A 15,952-nucleotide genomic window follows, 5' to 3' on the forward strand; every position below is an offset into this window, starting at 1 on the left:
AACAGACCTTCCAAGAATGATGAAATAACAAGAAAAGACCAAATTAAGATTTATCGGGATAGGTGAAGGCATAGAGATACAAACCAAAGGAATGCCCAATTTTTCAATGAAATAATATGAATAAATTTCCAAAATCTGAAGAATGAAATGGAAAATGAAATACAAGAGGAACTCAAATGTACAAGATCACAACAGACCCACATCAAGACACATCATAAAGAAAAAGGTCAATTATAGAAAATAAGGATTGAATTTTAACGGCTATGAGAGAAAAAATATCAGATTATATAGAGAGGGAAACTAATTAGGATCTCAGGTGATTTTTCAACCCAGACCCTGAAAGCCAGGAGGTCCTAGAATAATATATACCTAGTTCTGCAAGAAGATGGATGCCAACCAAGAATTCTATATCTAACAAAATAAAACTTCAGATTTAAAGATGAAATAAAAACCTTCCATAATAAACAAAAGTTAAAAGAATTCACAACTAGAAAATCTGTGCTATAAAACATTATCAACAAAGTATTCCATGAAGATGGAAAAAAAAGTCAAAATCAGCAAAGGAAGGAGCCATACAAAAGGAATAATCAATCAAAGGAGAAATTAATTCAAAGTAAAAAGTAGAAATAAACTAAAATGACTGGGAACACAAATCATATCTCAAAAATAACCTTGAATGTTAATGGTCTAAACTAATAAACCCAAAAGACATAGATTGGCAGATTGGATTAAAAAAACAAAACCCCAAAATCTGTTGTCTCCCAGAGACTCACCTCATAAGCAAAGACATCCACAGAGTGAAAATGAAAGGACGGGAAAAAACGTATCACTCACATGGATTGACTAAACAAGCAGGGGTTTCTATCCCCATGTCAGATAAAGTGTACTTCAAGCCAAAAGTTAATCAGAAGGGACAAAGAAGACATTTCATACTGCTTAAGGGAATTATACACCAACAAGACATAATACGTTAAATATTTATGCCCCAAACAATGGAGCATCTACATATATCAAACAAACCCTCCCTCAATTTCAAGAATTAAATAGACCATAATACAATAATACTGAGTGACTTTAACAAACCTTTCTCACTACTGGATAGATAGTCAAACAAAAACTAAACAAAAAAAAACTATAGAACTTAATAATATAATCAATAATTTATACTTAACAGACATATAAAGAGTATTACATCCATCAACGAATACATGTTCTTCTCAGCAGCACACAGACCCTTCTCTAAAATAGATGATATATCTTATGCCACAAAGCAACAATTATGAAATAAAAAAAGAGATAATACCCTGCATTCTATCAGATCATAATGGAATGAAATTAGAAATCATTGATACAATAAAAAATAAAAACTACTCCAACACCTAGAGACTAAATAATATGCTATTGACTAAGCAATGGATAGAAGAAGAAATCAGGGATGAAATTTTTAAAATACTTACCAGAGATAAATGAGAACTGATACAACTTATCAAAATCTCTGGGACACTATTTAAGCTAAATTCATTAAAAGAATGGAAACTCAATGAGCAAATGACCTAACATAAGATCTCAAAGCCCTAGAAAAGAAAAACAAATCAACACCAAAAGCAGTAGAAGACAGGAAATAAATAAAATCAGAGCTGAAATAAATGAAATTGAAATAAATGGAACAATTAAAAAATTAACAAAACAAAAAGTTGGCTCTTTGAAAAAATAAATAAAATTGATAAACTCAATTGTGCTAATAAAGACAGAAAACTCAAATCACTAAAATTCATAGTCACAAAAAATATTACAACAGATACTGTTGAAATACAGTAGAGAATCAGAAGCTATTTTGAAAATTTATACTCCAATAAAAATGAAAATTTTAAAGACATCAACAAATTTCTAGAGACAAATGAGCTACCCAAATGGAATTAGGAGGACATACACAATTTAAACAGATCAATTTCAAGCAATAAAATAGAAGAAGCTATCAAAAGCCAACCATTTAAGTAATGCCCAGGACGAAACAGATTCTTAACCAGTTCTACAAGACCTTTGATGAATTAACACCAATAAGCCTCAAACTATTTCATGAAACAGAAAAGGAGGGAACTCTTCCAAACTCATTCTATGAAGCTAGTATCACCTGATATCAAAATCAGACAAAAACACATTAAGGAAAGATAACTTCAGACCAATATCCCTAATGAACATAGATGCAAAAATTCTGTATACAATTCTGGCAACTCGCATATAAAAACATTAAAAATATAGTTGTTATGGTTTGGTTGTGAGGTATCCCCCAAAAGTTCACATAAGACAATGCAAGAAGATTCAGAGGAGAAATGACTAACCCAATCAGTGAATTAATCCCCTGATAGGAATTAAATGAAGTGGTAGGGTATGGCTGGAGGAGATGGGAATTGGGGGGATGGCTATGGAGTATACATTTTTTATCTGGAGAGTGGAGTCTCTGTATGGAGTATATATTTTGTATCTGGAGAGTGGAGTCGTCTCTGTCTCTCTGTTTCCTGATCACTATGTGAGCTCCTTCCCTCTGCCACACTCTTCTTCCAGATGTTCTGCCTTACCTCAAAGCCCAAGGGATGGAGCTGGCCTTCTATGGACTAAGGTGTCTAAACACCATGAGCCCTCAAATAACACCATGAGCCCTTTTCCTCTCCTAAAATTGTTCTGGTCAGATCCTTTAGTAACAGAAATAAAAAAGCTGACTAAAACAATAGTGCACCATATTCAAGTGGGATTCAAGGTTGGTTCAACATACAGAAATAAATAAATGTAATTCACCACATTAATAGACTTCAAGAAGAATCATATGATCATTTCAATAGGAGCACAAAAAGCATTTGACAAAATAAAGCACCCTTTCATGTTTAAAACACTAGAAAAACTAGGGATAATAGAAACATATCTCAACACTGTAAAAGCTACACATGCTAAACCCAAGACCAAAATCATTCTAAATGGAGAAAAACTGAAGGCATTCCATCTAAGAACTGTAGTAAGACAAGAAAACCCTCTTTTAACCACTTTTATTCAATATAATCCTGGAAACTAGCCAGGGCAAGTAGACAGAAGAAAGAAATTAAAGGGATACAAATAGAAAAAGAACTCAAATTATTACTATTTGCCGACAATATGATTCTATATTTAGAAGACCTAAAAAATCCACCAGAAAACTTCTAGAATTAATGAATGAAATTCAGCAAAGCAGCAGGACATAAAATTAACAACCATACATCAAATGCATGATACATCAAATCAGTGATAAAGCCACTGAAAAAGAAACTAGGAAAACTACCCCATTCACACTATAGTCAAAAAATAAAACAGAATATTTGGAATCAATCTAACAAAAGAGTTGAAAGACCTCTACAGTGAAAACCACAGAACACTAAAGAAAAAAATTGAAGACCTTAGAAGATGAAAATATCTCCCATGTTCTTGGATAGGCAGAATTAACATTGTCAAAATGGCCATACTACCAAAACCATTATATAGATTTAATGAAATTCCTATTAAAATTCCAATGACATTCTTTGTAGAACTAGAAAAAGCAATCATGAAATTCATTTGGAAAAAAGAGACCCAGAATAGCCAAAGCAATCCTTAGCAAGAAAAGTGAAGCAAGAGGCATCATGATACCAGAACTTAAATTATACTACAGAGCCATAACAACAACAACAACAAAATGGGATGACACTGGCACCAAAACTGACACATAGACCAATGATACAGAATAGAAGACACAGAGACAAACCCATATAAATACAGTTATCTCATACTAGACAAAGGTGCCAAAAATACTCACTGGAGAAAAGATAGCCTAAAAAATGGTGCTGGGAAAACTGAAAATCCACATGAAGCAAAATGAAATTAAACCTCTATCTCTAATCTTGCACAAAACTCAATTCAAAGTGGATCAAGGATTTAGGCACTAGAACAGAGACCATGCACTTAACAGAAGAAAAAGTAGGTCCAAACTCTACCATCTCAGCTTAGGAACTGACTTCCTTAACAAGACTTCTAGAGCACAAGAACTATAAGCAAGAATCAATAAAAAGATTCAAACTAAAATGGTTCTTCACATCAAACAATCAATAACATGAAGAGAGAGCCTACAGAATGGGAGAAAACTTTTACCACATACACCCCAGAGCATTAATCTCCAGGATATATAAAAAACTCAAGAAACTTAACACCAGGGGCTAGGGTTGTGGTTCAGTGGTACAGCGCTTGCCTGGCATGTGCGAGGGACCTAGGGTTTGATTCTCAGCACCACATATAAATAAATTTAAAAAATAAAGGTTCGACAACTAAAAAAAAAAATTAAAAAACAATAAAAACACCAGAAAAACAAACCAATCAATAAATGGGCTAAGGAACTGAACAGACACTTCACAGAAGACATACAATCGATCAACAAATATGTGAAAATACGTTCAACATCTCTAGCAATTAGAGAAATGCAAATCAAAACTACAACGAGATTCCATCTCACTCCAGTTAGAATGGCAACTATCAAGAATATGAGCAACAGGCCTAGGGACATAGCTCAGTTGGTAGAGTGCTTGCCTCGAATGCACAAGGCCCTAGTTCAATACTCAGCACAACAAAAAAAAAAAAAAAAAAAGAAAGAAAAAATATGCAACAATAAATGTTGGCAAGCATGTGGGGGTAAAGATACACTCATACATTGCTGGTGGGACTGCAAATTGGTGCAACTACTATAGAAAGCAGCATGGAGATTCCTAAGAAAACTTGGGATGGAACCACCATTTGACCCAGTTATCCCACTCCTAGGTTTATACTCAAAGGACTTTAAATCAGCATAATACAGTGATGCAGCCACATCATGTTTATAGCAGCTAAATTAACAATAGCTAAACTAGGGAACCAACCCAGGTGTCCTTCAACAGATGAATGGATAAAGAAAGTGTGATATATATCTCCCCAATGGAGTATTACTCAGCCTTAAAGAAGAATGAAATTATGGCATTTGGTGGCAAATGGATGGACCTGGAGAATATCATGCTACGCTAAATAAGCCAATCCCAAAGAACCAAAGGCTGAATATTTTGTCTGATATGTGGATATTAATTCACAATGGGGTGGGGGGGGATAGGGAAGAATAAACATACTTTGGATTAGACAACAGGCAATGAGGGGAGGGGGAGGGTTATGAGGGAAGAAAGGATAGTAGAATGAATCGGATATTATTACCCTAGGTGCATATATGATTACATCACATATTCTACGTCATGTACAACCAAAGAATGAGAAGTTATACTTCATTTATGTATGATGTCAAAATGCATCCTACTGTCTTAGATAACTAGTTAGAAGAAAAAAAATTGCTAGAACTAAAAAAAATAATTAGTTATTGAAACTACATATATAGAAATAATAGTTCATTAAATTTGATTTGTCTAACATTACCCAACTGGTATGTGGTAGATCTGAACATGAGTTATTTTAAATAAAAACAGTAGTTCTGAAAAAAAAGAAGAGGGGTTAGGATGTGGCTTGGTGATTAAGAGCCCCTGAATTCAATCCCTGATACAATATATACACACACACACACACACACACACACACACACACACGTGTGTGTGCGCGCACACATGTATGTATGTATATAAAGATATATCTAAGATATATTACTGAGTTTAAAAAAAGTTTGTAAATTCTCACTTGCATTAAAAACCTGTTTAACATATATGTCTATATAAATAGGAAAATGTCTGAAAGAATACATATCAAAAGTAAGAGTGATTGTTTATATTGGAAATGAAGTGTGGCAACAGTAAAGAGAAGATTCTTAACTTACAGTTAGTTTAATTTTAACTTACAATTAGTTTAATTTTAATTTTATCTACCCACATATCTTTTGGTATGTATGTCTGAATTCTGTATTGTTATATAAGCATTCAATACTTTGTAAAAATGTTTTCTTAAAATGTCTAATCTTATACAATAAGGAAGATTAGTATTTAGGAATCATGTGGATTTAGAATATATCAGTGACTTAAATAGACAAAGATAAGCTTAAATTCCTAGGCTGGGGTTGCGGCTCAGTGGTAAAGTACTTGCCTAGCGTGTATGAGGCACTGGGTTCAATTCTTGGCACTGCATGTAAATAAATAAATAAAATGACAACTAATAAAAATATTTTTTAAAAAGGCTTAAATTCCTTAATTGAAGACAAACAAAATGAAACAATACTTCCTCTAAATTTATATACATTTGGATATATAAAGTGCATACATACATTATTTATATATACACATACACGAACACACACAGTGATTATAATGTATGTGTACATATAAAACAAATAATTTTAAGAAAAAATGAAGTAGAAAAGTAAGACACAGACTCTTTGGGGACAATTTCAATTTATGTAAGAACATGACATCTAAGTAAAGATCCAAAAGGAGATGAGGGTGTGGGCATGCAAATACCTGGAGAATAATCATTCTAGGTAGAAGAAAAAGCCAATGAATCCCTAAAGCAGAAGCGTACTGATATGTGATATATTTGAGGATCACAGTGGGGTTGTATGAGTTTTTTTTTAATCTTTTAAAATTGTTTTTAGTTGTCAATGGACCTTTACTTTGTTTATTTATATGTGGTGCTGAGAATCAAACCCAGGGCCTCACACAAGCCAGGCAAGGGCTTTACCGCTGAGCTCCAACCCCAACCCCATGGGATTATATGGTTTGAGAATAGTAAGTGATAAGAAAGACAGTAGGAAATGAAAGTCAAAGATGTCATGGTCCTCAGGACCTAGTGAGACTGTAAAGAGCAGAAGAGGATTAGAGTAACATGATGTAACTGAAATTATAAAAGCAAAGGTTCTGGCGCTTGTGTTGACTATATAGAGAACAGACTGTAAACAGAAGTTGAGTAATCCAGGTGAAACACACAACAATGGCAGGGACCAGTGGAGCAGTAAGGAGTGGCACAGTTTTGATGTACTTTGAAGGTTAAAAAAAAAAAAAACAAGATTTTTTCATAGAATGGCAGAGAGTTAAGACAGAAAGGAGTCATGATGGATGAAGATGGCTACAGAAGGAGCAAATTTTAGAAGATCCTGATCCAAGAAAACATAAATAGTGGTAATTCAAGATCATTTCTTCTCTCCTCATAGATCAGGGTTCTATTTGGGACATGATGAATTTGAGCAATTAGACAATCAAATGGAGTATGTTCAAGTCATAGTGGAATGATCATACTTAGACTATTTAAGTATTCACCACATCAACATATCAAAGCCTAGGCATAGAATAAACAAGTAAATGTCTACTACCTGACTTATTTTAATTCAGAAAATAGATTAATAATAACATCTTTATAAGAGTATAAGTAAAATTCCTATAATAAAATGTCTTTGGTTTATACCAACATTTATTTCACACATTTCAAAGATACAGAATTATCTCCTGCTCTTATTTCTCAAAAAGGTTACATCCTATCTCTTTGTTAAAGTTATATTTTATTCTTAAAATAACCATTCCAGATGATACTATCATTGTTACTAAGCTACAAATACCACTGAATGAAGTTTTAAGTAAATAGATACCTTGGGTCCACCCTGGCCTCACTAATGGCTTGAAGCTTCTCCTGTAGAGAATAAATTTCTGCCCTATGATTTTCTTTAGTTTCTTTCAATTGTTGGCGCAAAAAGCATATGAAGTTTTCTAATTCTTGAATTTGTTCTTCAAGTTGTTTAATTTTTTTGGTATCTTACAGAGAAGATAACAGGAAGAGAAGACAATACACATTTCAATACAAACTTCTCAGTGAAATAACAATCATTTTATTTCAATGTATAAAAATATTTATTCTTTGAAAAATGTTTTGAGTGAAACTCAGGTTTTAATTTGACTCATTCTGACTGATGAAAACAAGAAAATAGTGTGATTCAATATCATTTCTCCTATCCTTATGGTATAGTACCTCTAAATTCAACAATTTTATATCATTAAAACAATTCAGAAACATGAAACAAAAGAGGTGTTGAAAAGGGACCAGAGGAGAGTAGTTCATACCTTTCACTTTCCTCTTTTATTTTTATTTCTAAAAAATGCTGATAGTTAATCACTAAACTAACTTTTTTGCCAATTAAATGAACCATTAGTTAACATGAAATTTGGGAAATAGTGGACAGACTACCTCAAGAAGATATCAATTAAAAAAAATACAAACTTAAAATATTACTATATTCAAAGAACCCCTGAAGTGAAAAAGCATGGTATTATCTGATATGCTTGAAATTCTATTCTGTTCACCAAAGCAATTCCAATAATAAAACTCATTCCTAAAAGCAAAAGTAAAGGCCTAGAGATACCTTGAACACAAGAAATCTAGTTAACTGGCCAAATATTCATGAAAGAAAAACATTAACTGTGACTAATTGTTTATGGTTCATTGTATGGTCCCTTAACATTGTTGCTTTCCATTATGCCATCTTGGTCTTTTAACTCACTCTCTAGTTTCCCAGGATAACTCATTCTTGTCCTAGACCTCTTGTCCTTGACATTCATGCTGATTATAAATCTTTGCCTCATACTTAAAATTTTTCTCCCAGGTTTCAGACTTCTATTTTCAACTAACTCCTATATATTTTTTCAAAGTCAGTAAGTATTCTATTCTTAACTCAATATATTTAAAACTGAATTTATTATTTTTTTCACAAATTGGTTCCTTTTTATGACTAGAACCATACTCTAGTTTCTTAAGCTAGAAACTTGGGTATCATCCTTAATTTCTGCTAACATTAACGACAAACTAAAACCTAACTCTAAGTGTTGAACTTAACTTTCTATCATACTCAATTCAATCTGGCTGGTCTTCCCATCAATAATTTCATCCTTTCCAACTGATCCTAATGGTATCACCTTAAAATAAAAATCTTATTGTTACTCCCACTATTTAAAATCCTGCTGTAGGTCTTATCACCAATAGCATAAAACATAAACATGTTTCATCAGGGTACATAAAACCTTTCCTGATCAAGCTCCTTCCAATCTCTCCAGTTTTTTCTAGCTAACACGACCTGAACTCCCAGTTCTCCCAAATGGATGCAATCTTAGATAGAGCTCAATGCTTAAGACTCCATAGCCTTCCCCAAATTTCCAACCTAATTACTCTTGTCCATACCCTCATCCTACTCATCTCCCCAGGAAAGACAAGACTCTTTTTTCTCCCTCCATTCATTATATTTCAGAAATTTTCAGTTTATTTTATATATGCTTTCCCAATAGATTATGATTTCCTATGGGGAAATGACTCAGTAATTTTAGTTTTCTCTAGCACTTGAATGAATATCCAATGATTATATGAACAAATAAGACTAGGGCTTAGATACACAAGTCACCTTCCCCTGTGAGTTCTAAGGACAGAATTATGAAATGGTGGACTCTAAGTGATGCTTCATGGTAATTATAAGTCAGAAATTATTTACCTGTTTCTTGTGTTTTTACATTCTGTAGTTCTAACTGGTATATTTTCTGAAGTTCGTTGATCTTTTCCTCTTGAGTAGAAATAAGCTCCTCTTTAAGACTGCAAACAGCTTCATCTTCTTCATTTTCCATATATTCACGAACCTGATCCACGTGAGCTGAATAAACCAGTGGAAGGCATATGCGCTGAGCTTCCATCTGTAGCCTTAAATCATTCTGAAAGTGAATATATATTAGAAAAATTTAAAATAATTTACTATAAAATAATTTACTTTTTGCATATACTAAAACAAGAGGAGAAATAAATTATAGTTTAAAACTTCATAAGAGAACCAATGACATTTTTTTCTTCATTCTTCATTCAGTTATACTGAGCTACTTCTTTTTTCAAGGAGAGTAGTATCATTACCTCAATTTTATAGCAAATTTTGATATTTGGTATAGCTTATAATTTGTCCATATTGGAGAGTCTTTATTCTGACTGTCTGGGACTGCTCCCTACAGGAACAAGTTGTCTCTGCAGGAAACAGCCTAGAGCCTCAACATTTTAGGATATTTAAAGGTGAAAACCACATCCAGATTGACTTGGCAACCAGCAAGCAAGCAAGCAAGAAGTAGTACAGAAGCTGAATAAAGCCATTAGCGAAACAATGCAATGTCTTAATCAAATTTTCATCTCATTCATTTCTCCTGGGATTTTTTCATAATCATAATCAAAAGAGAAATGGATCAAAGTGACCCTAGTTGAATACAAATTAAAGAATGGCTACTAACATCTAATCAATTATTCCCCAATAAGGTACACTGCCCAAGGAAAATGGGAACCAAAGAGAACAATTTTACATTGTGTAAGAACTGCTATTCTGTATTGCAAATAGGCTATGCTAGGCAATTAGTAATGTGGTACAGTGATGGGGCTTTCCTATGGGAGAAGCACTTCTTATGTAATATGGAGTCTCAGGGTAAAATGAAATCTGTTTGGTCATTGCTTATATAGCCTGGCCTATAACATTCCCCACTGGTTTTATGGAACTAGTCAAATCATTAATTAATCATCATTGGTTTACAGCTACTGTAGTGAGTATGGAGGACCATCAGTTTTACAGAATGTATTTTTTGTTTTATACATCTTATTAAATAAACAGTTAAAGATGCAGGGTCCAATTAAAAACCCTAAGAGGACTATCAGCAATGGATCGGCTACAGCTGTGTAAGAGTAGTTAGCCAAGGAGACCAGGAGAACAAATTTTCATACCAATTTCTCTCATGTTGTCTTGATTCTTCCTTATCTTTCATTTTTATTTTCAAATAACATTTTATTTTCATGGCACTGGGAATTGAACCCAGGGGTGCTCTCTACCAGTGAGCTACATTTCCAGCCCTTGTTTTCAATATTTTCATTTTTATGTGGTGCTGAGGATCGAACCCAGTGCTTCACATATGTGAGGCAAGCGCTCTGCCACTGATCCACAATCCCAACTCCAGCCCTTTTTGAGGCAAGGTCTCAATAAGTTGCCAAGGTTGGTCTTGAACTTAGAATCCTCCTCTGCCTTAGCCTCCCAAACAGCTGGAATTACAGGCATGCACCACCATGCCTGGATTTAAAATACTATTTTAAATATGGAAAAAATGCAAGCAATAAACTCAAAACCCAAATTAACAAGTACTATAATATTTTGTCTATTTTTTTCATTCCCTATACTCCCTATACACTTCTATGTTCTCATCACTCCTTCCTCACAGCAACCATAATCATAATTTGCTACAAATCCAGTCCAATTCTTACATTATCACTTCTCATTACAATACATTTTGCATTCTCAATGCACTGTATATTTTGTATTTTTATGGACTTACACAAATAATATTAATTTTACAAATTTATTTTCTTATTCAATATGTCTCTGGTATTATTCCATGTAGGTAACAGGGGGTTTAATGTCCAGTACCACAAACAAACAAACAAACAAAAAGTTAGCAGCATGTAGGCAACAGGTTAATTCATTTTAACTGTGGTATTATGACTATACCAAAATTTGTCCATTTCCTTTCAAGAGATAAATTGGTTTATTCCTAATTTTTGGATATTTAAAAAAATACTGCTGTTAAATTCTTACACATGCCCTTAGATAAATGCGCCAATTTCTTTCTAATTAGTGGTTCTCAAATGTAACATGCATCAGAATCACTTGGAATGCTTATTAAAACAGGTTACTTTAGGAACCTATCCCCATCCGCACGGTTTCTGATTCAGGAGAGGTCAAAGAGCTTTGAATTCTAACCCGTTACCAAGTAATGCTGTGCTTCTGGTCAGGAACCACACTTTGAGAACTACTTAGAAATATAGTGCATTTTTAACTGTGCTAGATTTGATCAAATTATTTTTATATGACAGTACTAATTTACAATGCTTCCAGAAGGTTGAGTACTTATATACTCACATCCTTACCATTCTTTATATCAGACTAACTTCACCAACCTAATGGGTATAAAATGTTATTTTATTTTTACACTGAATAGTAAGGTTGAAAGAATATTTTCATGTTTATTAGATACTTTGATTTCCTATTCAGGCACATGTCTTTCACATCTTTTGCCCATTATTATTTTATTTTTGGACCTCTTGTTACATTAATTGTTCTTTCTATATTCTTGATAGCTTTTGTTTGCAACTTACATACATGGCAAATATCTAGTCCCAGTCCTCAAATCTGTTTTATATTATTGTTTTTAAAAGATACAATAAAAATTTTAAATCTTTTCCCATGCTTTGTCTTTATTAAAAGTCTTTCCCTATCTTAAGATTCTATTTTCTTCTTATGTGTACATTTTTAACCAACCTGATTTTTTTTCCCTAAAGCAACAAGGATCTAATTCCCTAACTTCTAACCTCTAGTATCAAAAGTCAATTGTGCTCAAACAATTTTGTTTTTTTTTCCTCCCAAACAATTTTGAATACTCTAAGCTTCTTCTGCTAATTTGGTTTATTTTTTGATTTCCTTTGTCTCTGCTCAAATATTATCTCACCAAAGTAGTCTTCCTTGACCTACCCTATGCAAAAAAAGCCCTACACTTAGGGATCTTATTCTTCTTATCATACTGTAATTTTATTCATAGCACTTAAGACCACCAGAAATATTTGTCTGTATTTTCTAATGTTCATCTAAACCCTAAAAAGTAAACTTTATTCTTCCTTGACCATTTTTATTCACTGTTAAATTATGAATGACTTGAACAGTGCCTGGAATGTAGTAGAGATTCACTAAGTGATTCATTGATTTGTAGGGCCTTCTTGCCACATACTAAATTTTTACAAGATACAGATCTGTTCTGGGCTTTTCATTATATTCCACTGATCTACTTAACCATCCTGGCATCAAACCATATTGTTTATAATGATTTTGTAATAAGTTTTGATAACAAATACATACTTTTAGGATTGTCTTGAGTATTCTTGGCTATTTACTCTTCTATATCAATTTTAGAATCAGTGGTCCACATTCATTAAGAAACCTTATTGTAATTTTGACTAGAACTATTAATTAGGAGAGAACTGATATTTTTCTTTGTATCTTTCCATTATGGATATGATATGTATTAGCACACAGTCAGGTCTTTGTGTCCTTCAATATTTTATAATTTTCTTAACAAAAACTCAAAACATCTTATCTTGGGTTTAAAGTTTTGCCTGATCTGTTCATATTTTTTCTCATTTCCTATTCTTGTCATATTGCAAGAACTGGAGAAGCATTCACTAAGAACTACAAAACCATGTTGCAATAGTAATGTTGACAATGGGTATGTATCCTAGTCCTATGCTTGATTCTAATGGAAATGCTTCTAAATTTCACCATCAGAAATATAATCTGTCAACATTTTGATGAAAATCAGCATCATGACTAGAAAATTTCCCTGCTATTCCTGATTTCCTAAAGCTTTTTTTTTAACTTATAAATGGGTTGTCAAATTTTTTATGAATTTTTTTCTGATTATGTACTAAAATAATCATGGATTTTGTCTTGCTACATAAAAATGTAGAGATTACAGTCACAGATATTTTTTCAAATGTTTAACTATTTGTCCACTCTTAATATAACTTGTTAATATTTTATTTGGAATTTCTGCAACCACACTTACAAGTTAGATTACTCTACAATTTTATTTTCTTTACAATTTCTATCAGGACTTCATATTAAGATTGGCCTTCTAAGGTGAACCGGGTGGTTTTTCTTTCTTCAGTTTTTCTTCTTTCCTTTCTTCTTCCATTCTCTCTTTAATCCTATTTTAGTGGACAATTACACTTTTGTTCTTGGAGAGTTAATAAGAATCACTTGTAAAATGGTCTTAAGTCTAGAATTTTGGTTTGAGATGAGGCAAAAGGGAAAATTTCTGACCACTACTTCAAACTCTTTAATGATTCCTGACTTATTCATTTCTATTTAATGGTCATTTGAACTTATTCATTTCTATTTGCATTAGTTCTGGTAATTTATATTCTTCCAGAACACCATCTAGAGTTTGCTTATATTTTCAAATCTATTGGCAGAGATTATTTGTAGCATTATTTATGACTTTTAAAATTTCTTGTGGTACCTGTACTTATATCCTTATTTCATTCTCGATTTTGCTTATGTGTTTTCCCCTTGGTCATATTTTTGGAGATCTAATACCTGTAAATAATCTTTTCAAATAATAAACCTCCAAAATTCTTGAAAAATTTTCCCACTTGTTTATTACAAGTTCCCTTATTTTTGCTCTTTATTTCCTTCCTTCTATTTCCTTTGAATGTAGATATTCTTGACACTTTTCTATGCTGTTGAATACTTAACTCATTTCAATATCTCATTTATTAAATTGATAATATTTAAACCTAAAAATTATTTTCACATATCATGTTACATACATTCTACTTTAAAAAAAAATATTCATGGCTCTACTTGTGCATTTACTCTTCCAGCTGAACTATAAACCAATTAAGTCAAATTTCCGTAACTTTTTAAGTTTGATACATCTAGAGATAACTGACATTCTATAATATAAAAAATTGCCCACTCAGAAATGAGACTTTTCATTTATTCAAATATTTTTCATTAAAGTATTCTAATTTTATTTGTATTGGTCTTACATATTTTTGGCTAATTTTGACATTTATTTCACATTAGGTTTTTTGGTTTATTTGCTTAGATTTTTTTTCTCAATTTCTTAATTACACCTGTGAATTATCTATTTCTATTTATGCCATGTATCTTTTTATCTTTGGAATGGTTAGGGCTTATAGAACAATGCTAAATAGCAAGCGACAAAAGCTATTCTGATTTTCATTCTAACATGAAGGCCTATCCTGATTCACTGCTGATTCTTGATAAAACGGCTTTATTTCCCCTATTCACCCCTCATCTGTCCATTCGTAAAACATTATTAACTGCTGATCATGTGCAAAACATTATTCTAGGTACTAGGGATATAGCAGCTGTCTATATAGCCTATATAGTAGTGTCTCTTCACTCACAGAACTGATATTATGGTTCCTCTTGAGGTTTCTAAGCTCCAGTATATGTTTCTAAGCTCTAGTATCTCTTCCAATACCAATAATTACCTCCAATTTTAAACACACACACTTGAATTTATGGCTTCTCTCAGCATCAATAATTAGCCAATATCTATAATGTTCCTGCCACTCCTTATTTCTTGCACCCCAATGTTGAAAAGATTCTCTGATAATCTGGAATTATACTCCAAAACTATTCATTTCTTTCTTTTCAGTTAAAAAATTATTTTTTTCTTTTTCTTTTTTGGTACCGGAGATTGAACTCAGGGCACTTGATCACTGAACCACATCTCATCCTTATTTTGTATTTTATTTAGAGAGAGGGTCTCACTGAGTTGCTTACCGCCTCACTGTTGCTGAGGCTGGCTTTGAACTCACTAGCCTCCTGCCTCAGCCTCCCTCAGCTGGGATTACAGGCATTTGCCACTGCAGCTGGCCAGTTAAAAATTCTTAACAGCCACATTTATTTTGGTTTCAGTGAGATATATCTGCTCTAATTACTAAGTTTAATACTGAGAGTAGGAGTATTTTGTTGCCTCTGCAGTATTTCAGACAAGTAAACAGTATCACTATGTAAGTCACCGCTCAATTTCTTCTGTGAGCTTCCCTCCACCTGCATACATACCTTACTCCCCTCTGTATCAATGATGGAGTTTATTTTAGTAATGATAAATGGGAACAATTTACAGACTTGCTTTTCTTCACTTTGTTTAGTTAATTTCAAGGAGAGAGTATCTAAATACCATTGCAAGTATCTTCAATACAGAAACAAAATTCCTATTAAGAAAATTTCACCAATTTGACAAATGTGCTTCAAATTCAGGTCTTCTTTGAATAATGCTTTTTAATAAAATTTAAATTATGTCTGACATTTTTTAGGAGTAATCACCACCATTTATAGTTTTAAAAACAATTTGCAATATTCATCATA

The 15,952-nt window shown here is 32.7% G+C and overlaps 1 protein-coding gene across 1 annotated transcript in view; it reads right to left on the reverse strand.

The window, feature by feature from the left end:
- LOC308633208 (A-kinase anchor protein 9-like) overlaps positions 1-15,952 on the reverse strand; it is a 125,195-nt gene that overhangs the window by 80,075 nt on the left and 29,168 nt on the right. Inside the window, exons 9-10 of the mRNA XM_081265743.1 lie at positions 9,476-9,689; positions 7,592-7,754 (exon numbers count right to left, since the gene is read on the reverse strand). Coding sequence (XP_081121869.1) covers positions 7,592-7,754; positions 9,476-9,689 — 377 coding nt within the window. The remainder of the gene's footprint in view (positions 1-7,591; positions 7,755-9,475; positions 9,690-15,952) is intronic.

Source organism: Spermophilus citellus (assembly GCF_964194105.1).
Source record: "Spermophilus citellus genome assembly, chromosome: 14".
NCBI lineage: Eukaryota > Metazoa > Chordata > Mammalia > Rodentia > Sciuridae > Spermophilus > Spermophilus citellus.